Raw genomic sequence first — 27269 nt, forward strand, 5'->3', positions numbered from 1 at the left:
GATCTATCGGGACACATCAGAGGTATATTAAAGAATAAATGTTGTAGGAGTTGGTAGCAGCGTAGCTAAGCTGATTCTTCATTAAAATAACATTTTGGAGTGCATACACTGATTTTACCCTCTTCCTGAATCAATACAATATTCAGCAGATGGAAAAACTAAAAGTACTCTGTTGTAGAAACAATCTTGTTCCCTAAAGTTTCACTGATGTTATGCAGATGCAGAACTGAAGACCTGCACCATATAGGGTCGATTTTCACAAACTGTTTGAAAATGTGAACTTTGGATTATTGATATTGTGCCATCACCAGAAAGAGTTTCCCCCAAATGACATCTACTTGGCAAAGTTTCTATGGGTTTGTTCATGGTAAAGCAGCTTAGGTAAAAGGTATAGGGAATGCAGGAAGGATAGAAGGAAGGGAGGACGGGAGAAAAGAAAGAGGAAACACAGACACATGCAGACAGGGAGAACAACTAAAGAACAGAGGAATCAGCACTGTGCTTAATGGAGAGTAGCATTTAATATATTTTTTCTTAATATGTTTTTGACTTGAGATCCTTATTCATTGTCTAAAAATCATTTTTTTATAATGTTATATAACCATTTTCTGGTCACATATATGAAGTGTCTCGCCCTTTTGCATGGCTAGATTTATTTTTTATCTAGGAGCAGCTCTCAATCTAGGAATAAAAAAATATGGCACTTCAAAAGAGCACAATATTCAATCTAGAGTTTTTAGTCACTCCACAGGTCCTTGCTGACCTGTAGGAGTTTTCAGTAGTCTTTGGCTCTGTTCCCAGAATGCGATGTTTTGTTGTTCCTGACACTCCCAGCTCTGCTCGCTATGGGCCAGCAGACTGGAGTGAATGCAAGGCTTTTTGTCTGTTCACTTCCTTTCACTCATTTAAATCCCCCAGTCTCAAGAGTAGTGTCTCCTTCCTTATGTGGAAATCATTCTTTCCAGCTGAACCAGTCTGATTAGTTGGGGGACACACTGGGGAACCCTTCAGCTGAAATCTTAGACACATAATGATATTCAGCCACAACAATAAGGAACATTAATCTTCATGACTTAGCAAAGTAGGCATGCTTATACATGTTGTCCATCTGTGGCACTAAAATGACAAGCATAAGTCTTTCTTTCAGCAGGTGTAATTGGTAGTAAAGCTGTACAATTGAGAAAGCAACCTGTGCAAGTCACCACCATTCCCAGAAAATAGCTTTGCTTTAGTGTATGCCGTGACTTTGTTTCGTGTGGTATGAGGTGTGTGCAGGGCTTCCACTGACCCAGTGGGGAAACGGAGTTACAGCAACCACCACTTCTCAGTGAACCGATTTGTGCCTCAATTGTCCAAACTGGCAGGTCTTGTCTTGTGTCTTGCTTTTGGCTGGGGCCTAGGAAAGAATGGGTTACATTTAAAGGGATTACACTAATCTTATTACAAAAATAAGTGGTTGCTTATACAGTAGGATTACTGCGAGGCAACTATTGAAGCAAAAGGTATTGATTGCATTTAACATATTGTAACCCTAATGTCACGGAAGTTAAATGCCAATGGGCAGGTGTGTGCTTACACTAATTTTCACTTTTGTGTCAACTTTTCAAATTTTTGCGTTAATCCAGTGAAATAGTACATTGGCGTGTTGTAGGAGTATACTCATAATAAAAGGCAGTGGGTACGTTAGGCACATACCACACTGCTGATGTTGTCTCACTTGCACGCTTCTTCCTCATTCTATGAGAAAAAGTCTGTGTTTCTCAAAGTCAGCTCTCATTTCTCGGGTGAGACACGTTTTTTTTTTTTTTTTTGGTCACACCCTTTGCTCTGTAATTTTCCACTGCCACAGTTTTAATAATCCTAGTATTCAAGGGATCCAATTAAATTGATGAGGGCTGTAACAATAGGTTTTTTCAATCTTCAGTTCAAGTCATTATCACAATGAGCCGTCTCATAGTGTTCAGCACAATACACAAATTACACCCCAGGGGAAAATCTTTAGAATGAAATTACAACTCTTCCAAAATTTTTTCAAAAACTTGACATTTGTACTGTACTGTACTTTGAGCTGCCCAGAAAGGACACAGGCGAGGGTCGCTTATTTTTGAGGAATTGTAGTGTATCATGAATACCAGCGTATATTTGGCATATTAGTTGTTAGTAGAATTATCAGATCTATAATAGTAGTATTAAACATCATAAACATTATGGATACCAGTGCGGTAGAGTTGAATTGAGTCACCCGGGGTTTTCTGTCTAGTATTTCTCTCATTACCATTACAGAGATCCATTCACATGAGCTAAATATGAACTGACTAACTGTATATGCTTTACATTACCAGACTTATGAATCAAGCTTTTGGGACAAATTTGTAAAATCTGTTGAAGTGCTTTCTTCTGGAAAAGATTGGTTCCTTCCACTTAGACCACTCCAGCAACACAGATGTATGAAGCAATGCAGCACTAGAAATGATAATCTCAGCATGACCCTTCCCCTGCATAAATACATTTAAAAGAAGAGACATACAATGGGAAAGTGAAATGAAATTTTTATTTTTATTTTTATTTTTATTTTTTCTTATGACAGCACACCGAAATGATGGCTAAACTCAATTATTAAAAACACACTGCTGTCACTGCCATCTACTGGTCAGTTGATAACAGGAGCTTTTTTGTGTGTTGTTATATCAACAGACAAACTCAGTATTCAATGATAATGGTATATTATAGATATTTAATTGACGTATGTGGGAGAAAAAAATGTCAGTAAATAAGCTGATACTGAACTGTCTTACCACAAAATGTAGGTTTGACTGTGAAAAAAAATTAAGACATGATTCCTCTTTTTGCTGCCCACCAAAGGGAACATGCAGTTTTTCATTTTGCAATCTTTTCATTGAGAGGAAGTTGAAAGCATGACTGTTGTCTGTAGCGCGATACCAGGACAATCGTTACCTAACTTGTCACCAGTAAAAAGCATTTTTAAAATAGTAGTAGTTTTTGGATTCCATAAGAGATTAAAACAGGGCATTACGGGTAAATTAAACAAAATATTTGTTACATGACTTCACAATCACATAATCCGACAGTATCAGAGATGTTACAGCTCCTCAAGAAAGAGAGACAGCAAGATTGAAAATGTCTTAAAGCCTTGTCTTCAACAAGATAGCTGCTGTGAGAGAGTGAAATATCAAAAGCAGAGATAAGTGGCAGATGCAACCACAGGATTACCAGCAGAAAACTTACTGTGCTTTGCCTAATCATTTCCCCACGCTTACAGGCAATTACAAAAGGCTTAAACAGAATTAATAACACAATCAATACAATTTTTCTTTGCTGGCATCAACAAAATAATAAAAAAATACTATATTTTTACAAAAACTTACATTAAGATGTGTAATGCGTATATAATTACTTATTGTGCTATTTTAATAATAAAAGGCATAAATCTAAGTACATACATAATATATAACATATTTATAAATATAGGTTCACAATTGAAAAACAAACAAACATATAAAATGGGTAATTTACAGAGTTGGACAAATATTGCACAGATAAACTGACATCCTGTTAATCTGTGTTGTAATTTCATAAAAATGAGCTTCATTTCAGGCAAAATTTCCTTCATTACAAAATACATACAGTATACGCACACACAGCACAGACACTATCCCATCAATTTTCAATATCAGGATGGATTATTTTCACACATTTTTATTAATATGTCCATTTGGTCTTTTGACTCCGACACACACTGAGAGCTGGTGGTCTGTTTGCTTTGTCTCTTGGACACAAAGGACATCTCTCTATTGCCCTCGCCCGGTGAGGTGCTGGAGATGTGGCGGAAGAGCTTCTGGATGCCGGTGTCACGCGGGGAGCTCCTGAAGGACCGAGCTGCAAACATGTAGAGGATAGGGTTAACAGTGCTGCTGATGAACACCATGGCTCCAGCAATGATGCTCATCGTATTCCTGACACTCTCCAGACTCCTCGCTTCTTTAGAGAACAAGCCCTGAATGGCCAGGATGATGAGTGAGAGGACATTTCCTATGTGATGAGGTGTCCAACAAATGGCAAACACAACCACTACACTGGTGATAAGAACAGTAGATTTGCGCTTGGACTTGAAGGTCATCTGAGTAATCCGGCTAAACAGGCAGCCATAGCAGACCACCAGGACGGAGAAGGGTAATATGTAGCCAACCAGTGTCTCTAGCAGAACAAACACCAGCTCCTGGGTGTCAGAAGTGTACTGTTGGTACAGACAGTGATCCTCACCAGATTCATTTCCTACAACCTGAGTTGGAATGATAGGTATGCTGAACAAGAATGCTGCAGTCCACAGAGTCAGCAGTACTTTATTCAGAGCTTTTTGCCTCTTCCACTTAGCTGAGGCAAAAGGATAGCGCACAGACACAAAACGTTCCACGCTCATGAGGGTGATGAGGAAAACACTGCTGTACATACAGGCTTTGATTGTGTACACCATGGCTTTGCAGGAGGCCTCTCCAAACACCCAGGAGTGGGCCAGGGAGTAGATCCACAGAGGCAGGGTGATGAGGACCAGCAGGTCCGCAGCAGCCAGGTGCAGGATGAGCACCAAAGTGTGGGAACGATGCTTGACGTGTCTCAGGATGGTCCAGATAACCAGAAGGTTCCCCGGAGCTCCTATCAGGAAGGACAGACCCAGGATCACACAAGCCACTGCTGTCCCACCTTCAAACTCCTCAGGGGCCATTTTCTCTGAAGAAGACAGCTCAGCTGAGTTGTTCATAATGCAAGTGTGTGTGCTGACAGTGGTGTCTGCATGAAAAGCAAAACAAAGTGCTGTACAAGCAAGTTTTCACTTCCCTTTAAGAATAGACTGCACAGGAACAGGGTTTCCTCACAGGCCTATTTGAGGCACGACAAGGTGATTCATGCATGTGTCATGCGTCCATTTTTCAATCCTATGTTGTTAAGATCTAAAAATTAGAAAAACCAGCTGCTACATCAGATACTAAATGGAGACACAGTAACATTAACAGAGGCATTTAATGACCCTGTGCATTAGAACAAAGCTAATGAAGCTTATTTGATACATGCTAAATTTTAACTAGATGGAGACCCACAACCTTTTCATTTACCAGGTAATACATTTTCATTTTTATTTCAGTAAACAAAAATGTGATTGTCTATCTACTTTTTTGTTGCTCAGGTACTCAAAAATTAAAATTGCCGCCCACATTCAGAATAAACTATTACAGTGTTGTTTTGACTGACTTATGAATAACTTTTGTTTCCTTAGCATATAATGTAGCGTTCTTTTGGCATGTTTTTTTAGCTTCAATAGTTGCCCTTATTAGGGTTGTTCTCTCTCAGATAAAAATAAGCTGGAATGACACACTCTTCAAGTTTTAACAATAAACAAAAATGGAATAATTCTAGCATTTCCAAGAACACTGATTTAGAGGTATGTCATTAAATTCTTTAATGAAAGAAAACAGATTTTCCATTAATTATAACATACACAATACACATTACACAACACTGGATGATATCAGATTTTTTTTAAATTTTTTGAATTTAATTAAATTTTCCCTCCAACAATAAATTGCAATCAACAATGAGAAACACATTAAGATCACAACCACATGTTTGCTTGTATTGACGTCCAAGGGTGAATGGGAAACAAGGATTGGAGAGCATGGCATCTGTTAAAGGAATGATTTGCAACACTTTATCTTTGCCAACACTATTTACAAAATTGAGACTTTCCGTAGTCTCTTAATTAACTGAAGAAGGCAATTATCACATTTTCCCGTCATCACAGTTTCAGCAATTCAGTTTTTCTCACACGGGTCAGACATCAGCTCGACCTGCGTATTTGCTGCCCTCTGGCCAGTCTGCTTTTGTACTACCAGCTCCCTGAGTTTGTTGGTGTGAGTGGCCATTTCCTGGAACAGCCTGACCAGGCGGGACTCCTTGAGACTCCCTTGTAAGTTCCTTGCCAAAAAGACGTATAAAATTGGATTCACTGAACTGCTAACAAACACAAGAGCACCGGAGCTAAAGACAATACTCTGCGGCACACATTCATGTTCTCTACCCGATCCTAAGATGCAAACCAGATCAATAATTTCGATAATATGGTAAGGCAACCAGCACAGAGTGAAGGCTATCACCACTGTGTGGACAAGAACCATGGATTTATGTTTGGAGTTGTAACTCGTTTTCCTGAGCTGGGCAGCTATTAAACAGTAACAGATACCAAGAATGATGAAAGGAACTACAAACCCCCCCAAGGTCTTCAAGCATAAGAAGATGATCTCTTGAGTCACGGATCTGAATTCCTTGATAAAACACTGCTCAGTTCCATCAGTTTCAACCAAAGGCTGGGTTAGTAAAGCAGGTACTCCTAGAAGGAAAGCAAGGACCCACAAAGGTACGAGACATCTGTTCTGTACACTCTTGACCTTCCAGCGCATCATCACAAACGGATGGCAGATGGCTAGAAAGCGCTCCACACTCATGAGGGTGATGATGGAGATGCTGCTAAACATACACACACTGATTATGTACACCAAGGCTTTGCAGGTAGCCCCTCCAAACACCCACGTTTGTATCAGGGAGTAGATCCACAGAGGCAGGGTGATGAGGACCAGCAGGTCCGCAGCAGCCAGGTGCAGGATGAGCACCAAAGTGTGGGAACGATGCTTGACGTGTCTCAGGATGGTCCAGATAACCAGAAGGTTCCCCGGAGCTCCTATCAGGAAGGACAGACCCAGGATCACACAAGCCACTGCTGTCCCACCTTCAAACTCCTCAGGGGCCATTTTCTCTGAAGAAGACAGCTGAGTTGTTCATAATGCAAGTGTGTGTGCTGACAGTGGTGTCTGGATGAAAAGCAAAACGAAGTGCTGTACAAGCAAGTTTTCACTTCCCTTTAAGAATACACTGTCAAGGAACAGGGTTTCTCAAGGTTTTGAGAGTCACAGATATTACTTCATATATGGACATATTTGATAGGCTCCTTCCATATATCTGATTTAGATTTGATGACCAGTGTAATGTTTCCTTGTGATCTCCTATTCATTTTTGTTATAGAGTGCAGGTAGAGCTACAGAAGTTGATCATGCTCTCATTTTCAGTTTGGCATTAAAGCAAACTTTGCCCAGCTTAAAAAGGCTTTAATGCTGCTATAACAGTTTATGGTTTAATTATGTCAGTGATCCATCTAGCTTCATGGCCTTACATCAGACTGTAATCTGCCTTTGTAGATTTGTAGATTTGTAGATTTATATATGTGTGTGTGTGTGTGAGTGTGTGTGTGTGTGTGTGTGTGTATACATATATATACACACACACACACACACACACACACATATATATATATATATATATATATATATATATATATATATATATATATATATTTTTTTTTTTTTTTTTTTTTTTTTTAATCACTAAGTTTAAAGTTGTCATGATGACGTTGTTACAATGCGCAGCTAAGACATCCTCCCCTCAGTCAGCTGCCTGCTCGGTGAAACAAACATGACGATGTTGTCAACCAAGATGTTTTCAGTGCAGCAGCACTAAAAGTACAGCACTGAACACAGCAAGGAACGTTGGATATTGTCTTTAACTAAGTTTGTGACAAACTGTAAGTGAGGATTTAATACAAGATCGAGGTCTGGTGCTCGCTAAGAGTGGCTAGCTACGTAGCTAATATTAGGCTAACAAGTAAGCTAGTATTAGCTTACGTTAGCCAGGTAAAACGCTTCTGTTAGCGGCGTGAACTCTCATTCAGCATCAGGTCTACTAGGGTATTTGTGTTAGCGAATTTGGTCGCTGACCCACGGTCTTTACTTTCTGTGGCCAAATTTGCCTATTACACGTCACCAGAAACAGTCCAATACGGGTTTACTTTGCACCTGTACCAACTGTATTGAGCTAACATTAAGTTTGCCTGGTTGAGGACTGAGAGTAAGGCAGCTAACATATCCGGCAATCCGACATTGTTGTCCCAACTGGCTAATTAAAAATCACTACTAAGTCATACATTGACACGAATCAGCGACGATCCCATGCTAGCACTTTTGTATTTGTTTGATATTTACGCTAAGTTTAGTAAAGTGTGGCCAACGTCAGCTAACTCACTTCTGCCCTCACAGGTTTTTTTTTGCCCTTTGATCGGGACAAACACCATTTTAACAAGTTGAGAAGTGGACCGTGAACACTGCAATGCCTCTGCTGTTTTTGGAGAGGTTTCCTTGGCCCAGCCTGCGTACTTACACAGTACTGAGTGTGGCTTTGCTGGCTGGCAGCATCTTCAGTGCCTACACCATTGTGACTGATCCAGGCTTTGGGGTCCTGGAAACTGATGAAACACCAGCTCCTTCTGAATTGGATCTTGAACATCTGAACAATGATATTAGTAACACGGAACTGGCAACCACTGTCCTGTGGTATCTTGTCACAGACAGTCTCTTTGTATGGGTGAGTGTTGCCCAGTTTAAGGCTTTGTGCTGCTCTAGAAGAGGATATTGTTCTTACAAAAACTAACTTCCACTTTGTTCTCATATTCCCCTAGGTGTTAGTCAACACATTCTGCTGCTCTTTGATGATAATTGCAAAAATGATTCAGTATGTGGTGTTCGGCCCACTTAGAGTCAGTGAGAAGCAGGTGAGACTGTCTCTTAACATTGTTAAAATGATGAATTCAGCTACTTTCTTGCCTGGGATTATTAACCTCTTTCAACAAAAGGTTCAAATGGTCTTTACAGCCCTCTTTGAGTGTAGACCTAATAGAAAAAGGCATCTCATTTACTTTGTGTTTATTCCTCAGCATCTGAAAGATAAGTTCTGGAACTTCATCTTCTACAAGTTCATTTTCATCTTTGGCATATTGAACGTGCAGACAGTGGAGGAGGTGGTTATGTGGTGTTTGTGGTTCTCTGCCCTGGTCTTTCTCCACCTCATGGTTCAGCTCTGCAAAGACCGATTTGAATATGTAAGTATTAAAAACTAGACCTTTCCTTTTTTACTCTTTCTAGTGCCCCAAAGCATAATTTATGACTACCTCGTATGATAATCTAGGGCTGGACAATAAATCAAATTTATTGAACTAGAAAAGCACTCAGAGAGTGCAGACCCCCACCAAGGCCAATGCCAAACAACATACACCAGACTTTAGAGGAAAAAATTCAGAATCATAGTATATGTTCCAGATCTGCACCAAAATTTAATGGGTTATTCCCTGGCTGATGCCCCATCCCTCCAGCAAGGACGGTTCAAATTGGTTTATTACTTTTGGCGCAATCATGCTGACAAATAAACAAACAAACAGACACAGGTGAAAACATAAAATCCTTGTTGGAGCTAATTAGTAGCATGTATGCTATGAAGAAAACACCTGTTAAGTGGATGTGTCATGGTAAAGGACACTACCACATTACCATTGTTACGTAGATGCAGGTATTGGAAATGGCCAGCATGAGCTTAGTCACAAAAGTATAAATTTTCAGCAAGTTTTTTCTGTTTATTGCTATGAGACATTATAGAGGATAATAGATGCCCTATATATCCCTGTATAAAACCTGTTGTTTTTAGGCTACATAGTAAACATGATAGGACTAGACCTACATTCATTTAGGCTGCCTTGTTACTCATAAGGACTGAGAGTAGATCCAAGGTGGCGAAAAGCCTGCCTTTTAACGTCACGTGATCAGTCCACCTACAAACTTCAGACAGTAGATCCACACTAAAAACTGTTCTGAGTGTCCCCCAAAAGTCTAAGAGTGACTGTACTCTTTTCAGCACTGGATCTATTAATACCTTGTACTGGCATGTCAGGCAACTGATACAGTTTCAGTCACTACTTTGATGTTCCTGTATCAGATTGTGCTCTTCATGTTGGGTAAAACAAAATATCAGATTTAATCACCTCCTTGGAAGCATTGACATTTAAAATAGGCATTAAGCTGGTTGCCTATGATATAATGCTGACCGGTTTGGTGTACCAGAAGGTTATTTCTGCCTGCCATGCTGTAAGATAAATATACCAGTTTGGTTGTGTAAAAATGTCTTGTTTTAGGTAGAAGTCTGTCAGTTATGCCAGCCCAGCTGTCTTCCTTCCCATTTCCTTGCTTCTGTGGGTTGTAGCTAAAAACAAAACAAAACTAAAACACTTTATTTTCTTTGGCGGTTGAATTAATTCTTTTGATTATTCTCATTTTTAAGTGTATTTTCTTTCATTTTTATTTTTTAGTTGTTTGCCGTCAGCTGCATATTTCGTGAACATCTACATTCAGATTTTGTAGTGTTTTATTTTGTTGTATTATTTAAATGCCAGAATAATCTGTAGAATGAAATTGTTAGAATTAAAACAAAACATTTCTTAATCCTTTGCCCATTGAAATCTACTATAAATTCCCAAATAGTTAAAACTAATCAACTTTATTTGTATTTGTATTTGAGGACATAGAAAACCTACCCAGAAACCTTAAGAAAAGGTTAAACTTTGAGAGATGTGTAATCCACCTATAATCTACAATTCTTCCCTACAGCTGTCATTCTCCCCCTCCACTCCCATGAGCAGCCATGTGCGAGTGCTTTGTTTGCTGGTCTCCCTTCTGTTGGACTGCTTGGGCATGGCTGTGGTCTGTGGTCTGTTGGGAGCTTCCCATGGGATGCACACCCTCTCCTTTATGGCAGCAGAGGTGAGAACCTGGAGCTACACCTGTATAAAAATTTTTGATTACAATTACCACAGATGATTGTGGACTCTTTTTATATCTTTCATGCTTTTGTTTATTCCTTGAAGGTTTTATTTAAAAAAAAAAACATGTAAGAGGAAGTGCCTCCTCATCTTCGAAGAACTTTGCATGAAATTGTTTTTACGCAGAGATCACATTTTGGTGTATCACTACTGTCTTTTGAAGGCTTAGCCACACTTGCCTCATTTGCCATGGTCTGCAATATTGTGAACACTTCAGACCCTTTTATGGCAGACAGTTAGACAATACAGCAGGAAAAGCACAGTTGTAATTAATGACATTAATAATGGTTACATTTGATTTAGGTGTGCCTGTTCCAGGGACCTGATGTTACTGGGGCACTGGAATCATCATTAATGTTTTCTGTTACAACAGTGCTTTTTCTGCACATGTCAAGTCAAAATGTTGTTTAAAAAAATAAAATAAAATGGGATTCTTATTTGATGCAGTAGCTGTCTCTAAAAGGGAATACATAATTTGAAAGCCAAGTTTAGTTTGATAAGAAAAACTAATTACAAAGTAAAAAACATTCCTTCGCCATTTCTCTCATACCCTTTTTTAAATTCATAACTGTAATGTAATATTATTAATATTGTCTTTAGTGTCTACTGGTGACTGTACGCACTGGGCATGTCATAATGCGGTAAGTCCCCTTAAAGCCTCCTTACACATGCATGCACTTGCACTCAATGCAGAAGTATGGATAACATAACCTGTACAAATTTAGAATCAGGCTAATGTTAGCAACATCATTTGTTTTCCTCTGGTTTCATTCGCACCAGTGTGAAAGGCTTCTGTTTCCCAAAGAGGGTGGTTAGGACTTTACAACTCTAAATGCCTCAAATCAGCTGAGGCACATAGATTCAGTAGCTGTAATCTAAAATGAAAAACTTGTCAACTGTTTTTGTCACTTATAGTGCCATAGCTTGGTACGTAGCAGAAGAATGTTTGTGGTCACTAACTGCCCTTAACTTGAACAATAACGTATGCACTTGTTTCATGTTGTTACCTTGGTTTGTGTTTAACTTGTGTCACTACACATAGTAGATTAGGAGTTGAGCAGTATTCGACTATTTTTCAATACTTTGTCTTAAACAACGCTTTGGCTTTTAAACATAGCCAAAATTGAGTGGAAATTAGGAACTTGTCTTGTCTATCGTTGCACTGTTACTCTATGTTCTTCTGCAATCCAGATAGATTTGTCCCATTTGTCAAATTGTTGACACCTCATCTAAGTGATGGCATTATTGCCTGTGTAATTGTACCATATATACTTGTTACACCATTTTGTTTCATGCATTCATTTTTTGGTCTCAATGGCTGGGTCACCCACAATATTGTCTAAATACAGGGCATCTGCAGGTCTTCAAAAGTCTTAAAAAGTCTCAGAAGCGCTTAATACAGTTCCTTTAAAAAAGGCCTTAGTCTTAAATTTAATTTACAAAAGTCTTAAATCTTGTCTCTTGGCTGCTGTAGGCAGTAATGTTAGTTCTACAGTGTTTCTGTATGTGGTTGTGGGCTGCAGGAGAAGTTATACACTTATAAACTAAAAGTGAGACTGGTACGACAGTCTCACTTATATGTTACTTATCAATTAGCACCCTCAGACCTGTAGTGGCCACTATCATTACTGTTAGCTACAGGAGCTTGGAAGCTCATCAGCTCACATTTAAAACTAAAATAAACTTGATGAATTTATCATCTTTAACTGGTTAATCCATCCATCCAATTTTGTACCTCTTATCTGGGTCAAGTGCTAGGAACCATTGAAAAATGGTGTATAATAATACATAATACTAGGGTTCGTACTGATTTTCCGTTATACCTTCATTTCACATTGGGCTGTTTGACCATGAAACAGGTATTAAATTGCATTCTATATGGTATTAAAAAGGTCTTAAAAAGTCTTGAATTTAACTTGGTGAACCCTTTAGAAACCCTGTCAATATCTCGTGCTTCATGGTCTTAAAGAGTTGTGCATGTACCCTCAGGTACTCCATTCATCTGTGGGATCTAAACCATCCAGGGACTTGGGAGAGTAAGGGAACATATGTCTACTACACAGACTTCATCATGGAGCTATCTGTCTTGTTTCTGGACCTCATACACCATATCCATATGCTGGTAAGATAAATAGAATGAACAGGTGTAGGCATGGGATGTTATGAAAATGTTGTATGTCCCTGTGTCTCTTGACGTTCCCTTGATCTTCCACCTCTTCTGTCTGTATTTCTCTCATTAGCTTTTCGGTAACATCTGGCTGTCCATGGCAAGCTTGGTTATCTTCATGCAGCTGCGGTATCTGTTCCATGAGGTCCAGCGGCGCGTCCGCCGACACAAGAACTACCTTCGTGTCATCAACAACATGGAGGCCAGGTGATGCTATGTTTTGATATGATTATTTTTCCTTTATCACTTCATGTTTTTGTGGTTCTTTGTTTAATTCAGTTATTTCTAATAAAGCTTTGCATTTCCCATTGATCTTTTTTGTGCAGGTTTGCTGTTGCTACTGCAGAGGAGCTCGCAGCTAATGACGATGACTGTGCCATCTGCTGGGATACCATGTTGACAGCACGCAAACTACCCTGCGGCCATCTCTTCCACAAGTAAAGTGATTTTGAAACAGCAGAAGTTGCCTCTATGCATATAAGTCCTTGCAGAGAGTGTTCACAACAGTTTTTTAGCTTTCATTGTAATCCGATTTTTTTGTTTGGATATGTTTCTGCTGCCCTTATGTTAGAGCAGTTTGGTGAATATTCTCAGAATCAGTAAGATGCCCTGCTCAGATCCTGATGTTTAACAACAGAAAACTTGTCCCGACGCTTAAATGAGTGTCAGGTTTTTATACAGAGAAATTCCATAATAACGTGTTTTTGTGTTTGTGTTCGTGTGTTCGTTCTTCCAGCTCTTGTTTGCGCTCATGGCTTGAGCAGGACACCTCGTGCCCAACATGCCGGACATCCCTGAACATTAATGGGGATGGGGGCCAGGCGAGAGGCCAGCAGCAGGGCGCAGGTTTGGAAGGCAACATCGGCCCTGTAGGAGCCGCTCCAGAGGCTAGACCACATATCAACCAACACAACCACTTCTTCCACTTTGATGGTAAGTCTGTCAGACACAAATCCAAGGATGAATATGTTCTTGGAGTTACCTGACACATATAATCCATATATTCAATTGTAGGATCTCGCATTGCCAGCTGGCTGCCCAGTTTCTCAGTGGAAGTAATGCACACCACCAATATCTTGGGCATTGCTCAGGCAAACAACTCCCAGCTCATGGCCATGGTGAGTTCATTTTTACAGTCTGATGAAATTCTTGTTGATTTTAAGAGATGATACACAGATATTTTGAACCAGGTGTTGAGGCTCTTTTTTTTCTAGATAATTGCAGACAGTTTTTGATACTTTATTTGCATAACCCAGTGCTGACATAATTTTGTCCCTGTCTTTACTCCCTGTCTTACTTGTAGCCAGTGTCTATTGCTTAAAAATATGCCTGGGTTGTCCACCATAGGCCACACGCTCTTACCATTATAACTTTACTCATGTCGTATTTGAATTCCTGGTAAATGCTTGTTGACATAGTGATAGCTTCTACTTTTAAATAAACAGATTTAGCAGAAACTGTTAGTTACAAAAGAGGCCAAGTATATTTAAACAAAAAAAATTCCAAGTATTTTGAACGGTTTTATATTTGTCAATGACCAATATTGTATGCTTAAGACCTACTTGTGTTAACCTATAAAAAATCTAGTTTTAACTTGCACTGTTCTGCTCTTCCCTCTCCATCTATATCTTTCTAAACCCTTTATCTATTGCTCGCTTTGCTTTTTATGTAACTTCTGGTCATCAGGCCCATCAGATCCAGGAGATGTTCCCTCAGGTGCCCTCCTACCTGGTCATGCAAGACCTGCAGTTGACCCGCTCTGTGGAGGTCACCACTGACAACATCCTGGAGGGACGCATCCAGGTGCCTTTCCCGACACAGGTCCGTAAACCTGGGGTTAAATGTTAACAATAGTGTCATTTTGCATTGAAAAGGCTTATTTTGATAACACAGTGCTCTCCTGGCTCTCTATTTGATATTGTGTTTTTCTTGAAAGGCAGAATGCATCAGTCTGTCACACACATATTTCCTTCCATAGGCCATAGAACGTGCCCCTATACAGGTGAGCCCTGCAGCGGATGAGCAGGCAGGGCCCAGTGGAGCAGCTGAGCAGGGCCTCAGTGAGCCAGATAACATGGAGGTCAGAGGAGGTCGCTTCTCTAAGTCGGCTGAAGAGAGGCAGAAGATGCTAAGGCAGAGGAAAGAAGAGTTGCTCCAGCAAGCACGCAGGTTGTTACACTGGTGGTTGGAGTTTTCTATCTAATACAGTAGGAACGGGTGCTAAAATATGTTTTATATTCAAAAGAAGTTTAGTTCAATTTCAGAGGGTTTTTTTTTTTTTTGCTGTTGTTTCTGAAAATGTATTTTTGAGGTCAAGCGTGTGACCACACTGGATCATGCAGCATAGCTTAGCTTTACAGATCATATTTTGTGAAAACAGACCTTTACTTTTGAGACAGGTTTGTCTCAGTCTGTGTACCGAGGCAGGACAAACAAAATGTTTAAAGGCTGTCTTTTCTTGGGTACCAGAGTAGCTGAAAGGCCCCATTGCACAGAACTAAAAAAAAAAGTAACATGACGTGTTTTTTTTAAACATTTGTTCACTATTTGTAAGGATTTTTGGTTGCCTTCTTTTCCCATTTTCTTGCATTTTCTGTTCCCATAATCATATTCTTACATTTTCACTATTTACCCGTAGGAGATACCTGAACAAAAGTCCGGAGGACCAGGATGAGGATTTGCCTGGACTGGAAGAGGACACTGTCCCAGAGTTGGACTCAACTGTGCTGAGGCGTAGAACCGTGGCAGCAGCTGCAGAGAGACGCATGCAAAACCAGCAAGACCCTTCACCCTGATACAAAGATCAGCCTCATCTGAAGAGTCTATCACATCGTCATCGCAAGGGGTACCAACAGAGCTATTTCAACCATCCCCCATTTGCTGTACAGTCAGTGGTCATCACCTATTGAAAACTATAATTAAAAAGCATTGCAAACAAGGCCTTTGGACTGTTTTGGGCTGCCTAAATAAGGTGGGACTATTGTGAATAGCCTCTGCCTCACTGATTCAAGCCTGAGTATTTGGAGCATTGTATAAATTGATGGGTGCAGGTCAAGAAATGCAAAGTTGCATTGCCCTTTATTCTCGTTCCACACAGCTTAGCCACCAGCTTCATTACAGAGTCAGTATCTGCCATGATCAAGACTGGCTGCCATAAATGAGCCTGCTTTGCATTTGAGAAATCCAAGGTTTTTATGAGAAGGGTTTGAAGATGTCATTAGATAAAGCCTCTATTTGGGTCCTTGTTTTTTTTCCTTTTATCAGGCTTTTTTCTTTTTTTTCACTTTTTTTGCTCATGGCGGAAAGCTTTGTATTCTGAACGGAGAAACTCAACTGACGTATTTGTGTGTTATTATTTTATGAGTTTCAACTGTGAATTAAGTGTAGGCAAAACAACACGTTTTTATTTCTTACCTTGGAGTAAGAGAATGTCACTTTAATATTGTTCAGCCTTTCTGTCAAATATGAATGTTTCTATCAAAGTAATGCTGCAAACAAAGTGTTTTTGACCCACATGGGTTGTTCTGTATCTGTAATATCTACCATTGCAAACAATTTGCAGTTAGTTATTTAAAAAGAGGGGAGAGGTGGCATGTAAATCTTGGTTTTCTAATACTGGTTCCTTGAGATTCATAGGTAACAAAGGGGATGTATTACATTTTGTACAAATACGATGGGTGTCATCTTGACAGTGTTTCTTAAATTACTCACTGCTGTTGATTTCCTTTTTGTTTGAGTATGGGGTTATTGGCCAACTGTGTCTACCATTTTTTTGTTTTGTTTTGTTTATTTAAGGTATACAGAAATAGTTAAATCTGCGGCAGCTGGACTTGTTGCACTGTATTTTGAAGCTGTTTTGCCACTGTTCCATCAGTCTTCATCAGTTGTCTAGATGAAGCCCTTATTCTTCTTCCAGTAGAAATGGTGAAGCCGCTTGGAAGAGCAGCAAAACATTTTCAAGACTTAACAGCAAATCCAACTGTGTTTGATTTAATACTTTTAGATATTATATGACCTGAATGAGTGATAATCTTAATGGTGAAAATTTTAGGGTGTTTTTATTTGTACAGCCTTTTTCTACTCACATTGAGGAGTGCTAATTGAAAAATAACACCAGCAGGGAACATAATTGTCCTCTGCTAAAGGATGTTATTACAAAAATGTACAGCAACATACAACATGGACTGGGCCATTGAAGCTTTTGGGTAATGTCAAATTTCACTGAATCTAGCTGGTTGAGACATATCAACGGACACAAAGATGGACCTGTGTGTATTGTAAGTGTTTTGATTTCTGTGATTACTGTGCGAGGGCAGTTTGGGGTGAGATATGCATGAATCTAGACAAGTGCTTTTGTTTCCTTCCACTTTATCCCAAAGAGCAGCCCACAAACTTCCACTAAAAGCTGAAGTGTTGTGATCTTAATTGTGCATTTATTTTATTGCTCAAACTCTGTTGGGGGGTGTTGTAAGAAAATACAGTATAGGATTTAGATTTCAGATTTCATTTACTCAAAATGTAAAAAAAAAAAAAAAAAAAACAAAGAAAAAAATACAAAAACAATTTCATTTTCAGTTTGTCATTCAGTTACTTACCATCTTTTAATATCCATGAAATATTTTCCTATTCATGGTTTAACTTTCATAACCATTGCTTATTTAATCAAAACTGAAATACTTTTTTTGGACTGAGCTTTTCTGTATTTTTGTGCCTAAATTAAGAATGGTTCAGTCATGGATAATTTCTGTAAATTTAGATTTTGTAAAATATGTTAATACAATAGACTCAATAAACAGAGCTTCTACGGCTTTTTAACAAAAGACAGTGTTTTTTTTTTTTTCCCCCCCTCCCCTCCATCTCTGCTCGGGCTTTGGTTTTGCATATGTAAACCACCTGTCTCTCTTTGCAAAACAGTAAAAAAAAAAAAAATGCAACTGCCATAGCGAAGCCTGCCTATCACCTTAGTGGCCAGTATACAATACACGCAACCTTTCAGTTTATTGGTCTAATTGACCTGTGTGTGTGGCGGATTGTGTCGGAAGGAAATTTTGGTTGCATTTAGCTGCTCAGCCTGGATGACTCACTGGAGTCGTACATCGATCTCGGATTGGGCCACGCCTTTACGTCCCGCCTCTCTGCCACGTCATACAGAAGGACCCCCCCACGCCAGGCGGAAGCAGTTGCACTCACGCCGTTCGTCTTAACGATGTAGCCCAACCTCATTCAAAACTGAGGTTAAGTGCCCGCTTCGGCATTTCGCGTTACCTCAGTCTGGGAATTCGGTCGGACCGTCTCTTCCTGCGTGGTTCGTTAATGGTAAGTAGTTAAGCTAGCTGCTTAGCATGGCAGGCTATCCCCCAGGGGAGTAACGCTGACGTTTACTTTGAACGTACGGCCGTTGGGCGGTGTAATTTGCTTGAGTGAAGGTGGCCCCTATGTAGCTGTCGGGACAGTCCCCGGTCCTGTCTGTAAATTACTTTATACAGTCACTGGACACCACACACGAGAGCAGGCGCTTTAGCTTTACGTGGCGTTATACTTGCACCTAGTTGCTCAGATAGACGTGGCAGTCGCTTAATCAGACGAGCGAATTGCCGCAAATGTTAAGTTTCCGAGGCAAAACACCGTGGACGGTGTGACATTATCGGGATGGACAACACGGGCTCCCTGGTCGAGTGTAACACAGGCTACTGCGGAGAAACACTATGCCCTCTTGGCGCTTACTAAGCCCATTCACACAGTCGTATCATATTTAAGTGATGACAGCACTAAAGTTGTAGTTGTGTAAGTGGTAAAGCCATCACCGGCCAGCGCTGATGTTTTTTTTTTTTTTTTTGTCTCATGGCCTTGAACTATGAATGGGCTTTTGTAGGATGGGCCCTCCTCATACGCACACATCCCGAACCACTTCATGGAGAGAGAACCAGTAATGAATGCTAAAGGAAAAAAAAGAGATACCACCTCATAGTGTGTTGTAAGAGGTTGTGTACTCTAATTCATATGTGGGTGTGTTATGTGTATATGCCAGCTGGCTTGTCAGCCACTGGCGCAGGGCAAGTGAATTTGTATTTGTTGGGTCAAAGTTCTGTATGACCAAAAGCAAACTGATTTCCATGGCAGGCAGTGACCGTATGAGCATGATAACTCATTGTGCTGATAGAGTAACTTAGATGGAATAATAAAAGAGCCTGTCTATTCAGTGTGTCATACTTCAATTATTTTGAGGGTGTGGGTGTGTGCGTGTGGACTTACCTGTCTCTGTTTGTGTCTATTTGTTAAGCAGAGGTTGTGGAATGCTGCTGGACGAGACTCCACTCTTTGAGCCCTCTCTGCTACAGGAGCTAGACTGGAGTAGCAACACCGTCTCCTTCTCCCCCCCCATCTCCCCGTCCAGCCCAGGGGACGGCCTGGTGTTGAGGCCACTCTGTGTGGCAGACTTCAACAGAGGTGAGTCAGAGACTGGATGGGAATTTTTCAGACCACTAGTTCTCAAGAAACTTTGAAGATAAGAACCTTACCACTTTGTGATGGATGATGTTTTTTGGGTTTTTTTTTGCTCCTTTCGTGTTATAGATGTAAGATGTTAGTAATGTAATAAAAAACTATAACTATAAAATATCCCCAGTTGTTTTCATCAGCTGTTCTTATGTTTTTGTGTTCCAGGATTCCTTAAGGTTTTATCTCAACTCACCCAGACAGGCGATGTCACACCAGAACAGTTCACGAGTAAGCTTGGCTTAACATAATGCTTCTTCAGTATATGAATAAAGTGAAATTATGCTCTTCTAATAATTTTGTTCAGAACATTTACCATTAACACATTTTGAATATTTTAATTCCCATAGTGCTCCCATGTTTTTAATGTCAACTGTCTTTCTAGGCATCACACCGGGGAAGAGAATGAAATCAAATATTAGAAGGCAATCTCTAAATACAAACCAATATAATAGCAGATCAGTTAACATAAAAAAACAATACCAAAAACGTGTGTTGTCTGTTGGCTTCCAGAAAAGTTTGAGCATATGAAGAAGACAGGAGAGTACTATGTCATTGTGGTGGAGGACACACATCTGGGACAGATTGTTGCCACGGCCACATTGATCATAGAACACAAATTCATCCACTCCTGTGCTAAGGTAAATTACATCCTAGCAGGCAGTTAGTGTATATTTAATAAGGGGTATAGCTGTAATTTCTCTAGCCATTTTTCCTACGAACCAATCCCATAAAGACGTTACTCATTAATGTAGTGGTTATTAGAAGGCTGGTCATCATTAAAGACATTTTATAGTTCAGAAGTTTCATTTTTGACTTTATTTTTGAAAGTCTACGGCGATCAATTTTTGCATTTTTACATTTATTCTTTAATTGATCTTGAAAATGGTTGAAATCGTATGTCTGAAATGAAGGCTGTCTCTGTTCGGTTTTGTTTGTAGAGAGGCCGGGTGGAGGAGGTAGTGGTCAGTGACGTGTGCAGAGGGAAGCAGCTTGGCAAACTGTGAGTAGACTTGTGAGAGCTGGACACAAAGACATTTTGTATTAGCTTGTTTTAATATTTAAGACCTTGTATTTCTACCCCAAATCCTCACAGACAAGATACTAATTCTTATGAGACTTGTTTAGGAAATTTTTTTGTGATTCATGCAGTTTTTTTTTTTTAACCCATTCCTTTTATTTTTTCTGTCCCTGTAGGTTAGTTTCAACTCTTACTCTTCTCAGCAAAAAACTGAACTGCTATAAAATCACGCTGGAATGTGCACCCAGAAATGTGGCTTTCTACCAAAAGTTTGGCTACGCCGCTTCAGATGAGACCTATATGCAGTGTCGATTCTTCGACTGAGGACAACAGCAATTTTAAACCTTCCATTTTGGGGGAATAGACCATATCTTTATACACAACTTGCAATGAAAAACATGTCTTTAAGAACTGGATGAGCTGTCCAAGAAGAGTGTGTGGTTGTGACACTGATGAGTTGTTTCTGAACACTCATCCTGATTTCAGCACATTTTAGTAAACATGAATGTATGTTGAAGTCCTCCGCTCAATCTAACATCATCCTCCGCCCATTTGGTAACCATGGCTACTTCACCAGGGTGGAGCGCTGACATCTTCCCCACCACCTGCAGAGATGAATGTCAGTTACTGTCAGCGTAATGTCTTATTGTGTTCCACTGCTAATAAGTAATTTGCTGTGTATGGATAGAGAACATACAAATATCTGTGAATACAATGCAACTGTAAGTAAAGTTGCTTGGGAAAACAAGATGGTACTAAATTAACTAAAAAATTATAATCATTTACTACAGGCAACATTTTCTCAAGGTCACAAAACTAAGTATGTTTGAAGGATGTATTTTTTTTCTGTAAATGTTATTAGGAAATTACTTTTCTAAGACACTTTGGGTTTTTTAATTGGGTTTCATTTTTCTAAATGGTCCTCTCAGTACAAAGTGCTCTCTCTCAGAAAACTTTTCTTTCTCTGACAGTAGTGTTTGCTGAATTAATGTGATAAAGGTTCAAATACTAAAAGACATGACGCAAAAAGTCAAGACTGTTAAAATGAAAAACATTTCCAGTTGGGGAAAAAAGTGTTGTGAGGCAGTAGCAAGAAATTAATAGGTTATCAAAGATATATTTGGTTGACATTCACAATCGCTATTAGGAAAGAAACACTTTATCATGGGAAATGGATAAGTGATTTTTGTAAACTGTTATTTAAACTTTTGTAGTTAAGTTTCATAATTATGCGGTTATTCTGGAGAACGGGGACATATTTAATCTAATTTATTTCCAAATATGTAATAGTATAATAAAATGTTCTATGATATAAGGTATCGCTTGCCCCTATTTCTAATTGTAAAACAAATCTGAAAATGTACTACAATGCAGATTCATGTTTTACCTAAAGAATCATTTGAGTCATTTGAAGCTCTGTTGTACAAAATCCAGCCAACGTTACCATATTCTTCCATTAAGTCTAATTTAACTTAATTTTCATAGCTATGTCATCACTGTCGTCATTGCAAAATTGTTTCAAAATGAATTCTTGCATTATTGGGTAGACCCATTGTTCCCAAACTCACACAATGTGAGGATAGTGGACTAATCAGAGTGCATGTCAGTAGCTGTATTTTTTTTATTGTTAGTTACTAACATACGCAGCAAGATAGTACAACAGAATTTAGCATAACTACATCTTATTTTTCAATGTGTGGCTGTAAAATGTCTTTAGGTAATAACATTCAATAAATAATGTAAGGTTGGCAAAGCACAGCATTACATTATGATATAAAAACACTGCTGAACAGGACTCACTCAGACTTCTTTTTATTAAGCAATGAGTTATTTTTCCATTCTTTACTATCCCACATTAAGCCTGATATTAGTCCATAATCCTATTACTCCCAAAATAAAGGCATTAGCTATTCCTCTTCTTATGTCCTCCGCTGGGCGAGATCCTGGCTACTTTCCCTTTTGCCGACTGCCCCCTTATGGTCGTCTACACAAATTCAAGTATCGAAAGTGCATTATTGCAATACTGTCCCGCTGCAAATGCAAAAATGCTTTAAATACTATAAAACTGCAAAAAATCTCCCGTCAGTGCATACAGTTCAAGAAAAAAAAGTTCTCAAATTTGCCCGTTCCCCATCAGTACTCCATGTCTCAGACATGAGTGGTCCCCCTCCCTCCCTCCCTCCCTCCCTCGTCCCTTCCCCTTAGAAAAAGTTCAAATATTTACATTTTTAATCCCATAAAAATGTAAAAAAAAAAAAAAAAAAAAAAGAGTGCACTGTGCCACACGGCTAAATATAAGCAAAGCTCATCCGTTCTGTGCTGCTGTGACCTGCATTGCTCCAAAGTCTTCGTCTTCCTCCAGGCTGCGCTTACGGCTTCCTGTTAAAGAAATGTGAAGATGGGCAAATCACTCGAATGAAAAATTTTTTTTTTTTTTTTTTTTAATTTTAATAAGTGTAAATCCCTGTGGATTTAATAACTTCAAGAACCTTGAATACTTTATAGTCGGAGCTGGGTGAACTCAGCAGCATACAACAAATCTGGCTTTAAGGGAAATTATGAGCCAATTCTCGAGGGCTCCAGCTGTTTGAATATTGGTGTCTGTGTCTTTTAAATAGGAACATTCAGATTGCTGAAAAAGATGAATGTGATACGTTATGAAAGCATCCCTAATGGACCTGACTCATTTGTTGATGAGTGCCTGATTCAAAGAAAAACTATCACCGTCAAGAGCTGCTTTGTTCAAATGTGCAACCTACCTCTAGAGCACTATTACTAAATGCTGGTGCCAGCTTGTTTTGAGTGCTCTCCTGGAGTAAGGCTAGCTGAGATACATTAAGACTCTCTGTGTTTCCTTTTCTACTTTTGTTCCCACTCAGCCACAGCTTCAAAAACGTTTTCTCTTGTGCTGGTTCAGTACCAGAAAGACCTGACGAGACTGATGTGGCTGTGCAGGACTTGGCATATTATGTACAAACCTGGCATCCCAGCGTGTAAGGAGAAGGACCTGCCCAACTGCATTGGTGACATCATTTTAATGGTCAATTTGGCTAGGTAGATCGCTTCATACTCCTGGGAAACAAAAACTCATTATTACAGCTGTATGAGTTTAGTAGTTAACGTCGGTAGCAGTAATATATAGTCAACACCATGCAGTACATTGTTAGTATTGTGTTGTTCATCACTGAACATCTTTTAGAGGCTGAAAGTCTGGCCTTCAGTCCGCCACCACAATTAAATCCCAAACCTGGAATCTCTGTCGTGACTAATAGCAGGACATCTTTGTTATCATATTTCATTAGGATATGAGCTTACCCTTGGTATTGATAAACAATCTGCCATCACAGGTGCACTAACACTTTTTGTCATATGATTGACACTACTCCAGAGGAGACTACTCACCCTAACCTAGCTTGCTAAATGTGGCCAACAAGGTCACCTGAATGGGCATTTTTCAAGACACTCTCTGGAGATATTGTGCCGTCTGTCTTTGCAAACATGCATACGATCGTCTGCAATGTTGTTCATATCTATTTCATGTTGCTTTGTTTATTTAAAAGACATTAAAAGTTAAGAGCACTAGACTCATTTTGCTGCAGCCATTGTTAACAGAGTCGCATCCTTGCCTCACATCTAAAGGTGGAGGGCTCAAGACAGTATATTGTGTTCTCTACCAGGTCAGTTTTTAATTCATTTACAGTGATGGAAACGAGTTTTACATGTTGAACTTTTGACGGGACTGTCATATTGATTAATCAGAGAGCCTTACCTGTAGCTGATGCACAAAGCCCACATTGGGGTTGATGCAGAACCTCCTTTCCTGGACGTGGCTGAATGCATCCCTATTGAGTGAACGTAACAGAGGGTTACAGTAGTAGCCGCTGAAATGCTGAGATACACCATTGCAAACTGTAACAAGTGTGTGTTATCAATTCAGCTGTATATTGTAAAAACATGTACTTCTAATTTTAGATGAGAATTTAACGCATTTGAGGACATGAGAATGAGAAATTAAAAATTACGCTGCAGTATACATGTTTATGATACCTGCATACAATCATAAAATTTCTCTTATGTAGTTTTGTATATTATTGCATAAAGTAGACACAAGTTAAACTCAAGATTTATGTGGGACATGGCGTACCTGGTTGTCACATACCGTAGTGATACAAAAAAAAAAAAAAAAAAATGGTATGTGACAATGGACTTTATTAGAAAAGTTAGACGAGTTTTCTCCTGGAGTAAAACAGAAAGCAATAACTTGATGAAAGAGAAAAAACAAAAAAACAAACAAAAACATACCTGTATTTCATCCCAAATGTTTCCATAAGGTATGCAATCACTAAGGCAGCACTAAAAGAAAGAATAAACAAGAGGCATGGAGCTATGTCCACAGCTGTAGTTTGTATTCAAGTAAATTATAAATAGAATATCCAAAAATATTTTAGAAACCTTTAGCAGATATATGTCATGGCAATTCAGTATACAGCAAAAACAGAATATAGTATATCTATACTATACAGAGAATATAGTGAACTTATATTATGAAATCATATGATAACAAAAAGCAAAACAAACCTCACCTTCTTGATATCCCTGCATTACCATGAACCAGTACCTTTCCTACAAGACGAAGACAAGAAATCGTTGATTAGACTCTTTTCCTACTTGACATTCTGAGTGTGAAAAATTGAAACTGCATGCATTCTTACCTCCTGTTGCTAAGCAGCTATCAATAAATTCCTTAGTCTGTTACGAGGAAAATGAAATACACTATATCAGTCACAAGGAAAATGCCAGAAGTCTCCCTTCAGTCAGTGAAAAGCTTGCCAAGAAGGAAATACAAAGCCTACTCTGTGACTCACCGTAGGGAAAAATCGTATTATATTTTCCACTGGATTGTCAGCAATATCTAATACAAGGTATCTGCAAAGATGCAACAATATTTAGTTCATGGGTTGGCAAGAAAGTAAATACATTTCATACAAAAATGCAGTTAGCGCTTCACATGAAATATTTAAGTGTGTATTTACTTACCTAAATGTATGAGGGAAATTAGGTTTGATAAAATTGGCTTCAATGTCTTGGCGGACACACACAATATGCGTTATGCCCTGTCTCTCAAGAATTGGCATCTGGGCAAAGAGAAAGCAGAGAAGTAATGTGAGCTATAAAAATATGAGCAGAAAATGTATTAGTTTCTCTGTGTCACTGTCTCCAAATACCAGTGGTTAAATTCTGTAAAAATTACCTTGCTTTTCATTGCAGCAGAGTAGGGACCTAAAAACAGTCCCGGTAATATCTCCTGAAAATGAAAGACAGAGCAGGACGACAACTTAAAAACAGAGGCAGTAACATTGATTGATGTTTTAAAAAAAAAAAAAAAAAAATTTTTTTTTGCGCAAACCCTATGATACGTTAATTCACTCAGGATGAGACAGTAAGCCTCTTTATGGACATGATGTCTTTACATGGCATTGTAGTGGTGCGTTCAGCGGCCAATAGCAGGATCCGTCCACACCCAAGAGACGTGTATCAAGGTTTGCACAGAAAGGACATTTATTCAAAAAAAAATTTACTGTGACTTTCAGTTCATGTAAGCCGTGTCTCTATATATTTCACGTTGCCGTGCTTTTGCGAGTATTTATTCAAACCCTGGGAATCCACAGCCTTTGCTGTGTAATTCTGCCGTCAAAATTCGCCCTCCCGCGACAGACAACAGACTCATGTTGCATACCTGCATTTCTCGTCTCATTGGATAAGCCCAGTCCTGTAAAAGTGGAATTTAAAAAGGAAGGTTAGAAGCTGAGGGAAGTCCTGCTAAGCTCTGTTGATGTGACAGCTTGGAGCTTGCTGCTCTGCAGACATTCTAGCCACAAGACAGGGGGAGAAGTGAATAGCAGTTAACTTTGTGTACATACGTGGCTAACTGTAGTGTTAGGAGGCTAGGCTACTCACTGTTGGTCCAGGGAACAGCAGCGTTTAGACTTATGGACTCAAACGTATTCAAAGAAAGGCGCAAGAATGTTTCACAGATCCCCATTAATGTGCTATGCCTCCAAAACACACATAATTCCCCGTTGAGCGGATATTTTACCTGCCAGACCACAGGGTTGGAGTGGAGGTTAGCTCAGATTAGCCAGGCAGACACAGTGGACATGTCGGCTAACGCAGACTCACCAGAAGGTCCTCCTTGGTCGCGGGCAGAGACGGGAATTGAAGTTTGTTCTCCTCGTCCATTCTGCTGTCAGTTCGGGCACCGCCGGCCCGGCGTTGCGCGCAGTGTCGATGTTTCTCGCGGCGGGGTTAGCTGGACAGTCGATGCAATTTGTTTTGAGGCTCCACATGCATGTCCGCCATGCTGTCCCCTGACAGATGTGTCACGTGACCCCGCGGCAGCTCGCGAGTGGGCGAGTGGGGTGGGGTGGGGTGGGGGGAGGGGAGGGGAGGGAGAGAGAGCGAGAGAGAGAGAAGCAACGGCGACGTCTCGTGGACGATTTACAGAGGGACGCAACACTCAGTTAATGTAAGGAGAGGGTGGTGATGGGTCATAGAAGGTGTTTAATGCCCAGTTAAAACGAAAAATAACGAAGAAATAAAGTGAAATACGAAAAGACGTTATTATATTATATATTATACGTATTTGCTGTGTTATATTTAGATGGGTTCAACAGATAATCATCAACTGGAATAGTCCCACTTGTGACTTCGGCACTTCATACATTATTAGGACTAGGGTTAGTGATGCGTTCACTTACTGATGAGCGCACTGAATTGCCTTTTAATAGTGATGCTTTCACTTACTGAGGAACTAAAGTGTGTTT

At 39.6% G+C, this 27269-nt stretch overlaps 5 protein-coding genes across 9 annotated transcripts; 2 read left to right on the top strand and 3 right to left on the bottom strand.

Moving 5' to 3' along the window:
- Nucleotides 1-2659: 2659 nt before the first annotated feature.
- Nucleotides 2660-4792, bottom strand: si:dkey-148a17.6 (uncharacterized protein LOC108190685 homolog). Its single transcript, XM_040131055.1, has one exon. The coding sequence runs from the start codon at nucleotides 4775-4777 to the stop codon at nucleotides 3692-3694; it is 1086 nt and encodes a 361-aa protein (XP_039986989.1). The 5' UTR covers nucleotides 4778-4792; the 3' UTR covers nucleotides 2660-3691.
- Nucleotides 4793-5524: 732 nt separating this feature from the next.
- LOC120793761 (leukotriene B4 receptor 1-like) lies at nucleotides 5525-6859 on the bottom strand. Its single transcript, XM_040134124.1, has one exon. It carries the CDS (start codon nucleotides 6816-6818, stop codon nucleotides 5826-5828), a length of 993 nt encoding a protein of 330 aa, XP_039990058.1. The 5' UTR covers nucleotides 6819-6859; the 3' UTR covers nucleotides 5525-5825.
- Nucleotides 6860-7496: 637 nt separating this feature from the next.
- Nucleotides 7497-17709, top strand: LOC120794329 (E3 ubiquitin-protein ligase AMFR-like). Its single transcript, XM_040135309.1, has 14 exons — nucleotides 7497-7645; nucleotides 8157-8481; nucleotides 8576-8668; nucleotides 8831-8995; nucleotides 10551-10703; nucleotides 11363-11403; nucleotides 12752-12884; nucleotides 13003-13136; nucleotides 13256-13366; nucleotides 13666-13862; nucleotides 13944-14047; nucleotides 14616-14750; nucleotides 14908-15098; nucleotides 15568-17709. Exons 2-14 carry the CDS (start codon nucleotides 8227-8229, stop codon nucleotides 15722-15724), a joined length of 1869 nt encoding a protein of 622 aa, XP_039991243.1. The 5' UTR covers nucleotides 7497-7645; nucleotides 8157-8226; the 3' UTR covers nucleotides 15725-17709.
- Nucleotides 17710-18029: 320 nt separating this feature from the next.
- gnpnat1 (glucosamine-phosphate N-acetyltransferase 1) lies at nucleotides 18030-21228 on the top strand. Of its 2 annotated transcripts, none has more exons than XM_040132212.1 (6): nucleotides 18030-18245; nucleotides 19210-19376; nucleotides 19593-19655; nucleotides 19938-20065; nucleotides 20366-20427; nucleotides 20622-21228. In XM_040132212.1, the coding sequence occupies exons 2-6, from the start codon at nucleotides 19223-19225 to the stop codon at nucleotides 20767-20769; spliced, it is 555 nt and encodes a 184-aa protein (XP_039988146.1). In that variant the 5' UTR covers nucleotides 18030-18245; nucleotides 19210-19222; the 3' UTR covers nucleotides 20770-21228. The 2 variants fall into 2 exon arrangements, with proteins under 2 accessions (XP_039988146.1, XP_039988139.1); XM_040132205.1 differs by having other exon boundaries at nucleotides 19213-19376.
- Nucleotides 20916-26846, bottom strand: styx (serine/threonine/tyrosine interacting protein). Of its 4 annotated transcripts, none has more exons than XM_040132172.1 (12): nucleotides 26626-26846; nucleotides 26183-26215; nucleotides 25697-25750; nucleotides 25483-25580; nucleotides 25311-25371; nucleotides 25158-25194; nucleotides 25029-25068; nucleotides 24748-24798; nucleotides 24215-24287; nucleotides 23424-23517; nucleotides 22775-22824; nucleotides 20916-21050 (listed from the first exon to the last, which is right to left on the bottom strand). In XM_040132172.1, exons 1-12 carry the CDS (start codon nucleotides 26683-26685, stop codon nucleotides 20928-20930), a joined length of 774 nt encoding a protein of 257 aa, XP_039988106.1. In that variant the 5' UTR covers nucleotides 26686-26846; the 3' UTR covers nucleotides 20916-20927. The 4 variants fall into 4 exon arrangements, with proteins under 4 accessions (XP_039988106.1, XP_039988122.1, XP_039988113.1 ...); XM_040132188.1 differs by having other exon boundaries at nucleotides 26543-26646; XM_040132179.1 differs by lacking the exon at nucleotides 20916-21050 and adding an exon at nucleotides 22242-22429.
- Between the last annotated feature and the right edge of the window lie 423 nt (nucleotides 26847-27269).

This window comes from Xiphias gladius, chromosome 1 (genome assembly GCF_016859285.1).
Source record: "Xiphias gladius isolate SHS-SW01 ecotype Sanya breed wild chromosome 1, ASM1685928v1, whole genome shotgun sequence".
Classification (NCBI taxonomy): Eukaryota; Metazoa; Chordata; class Actinopteri; order Istiophoriformes; family Xiphiidae; genus Xiphias; species Xiphias gladius.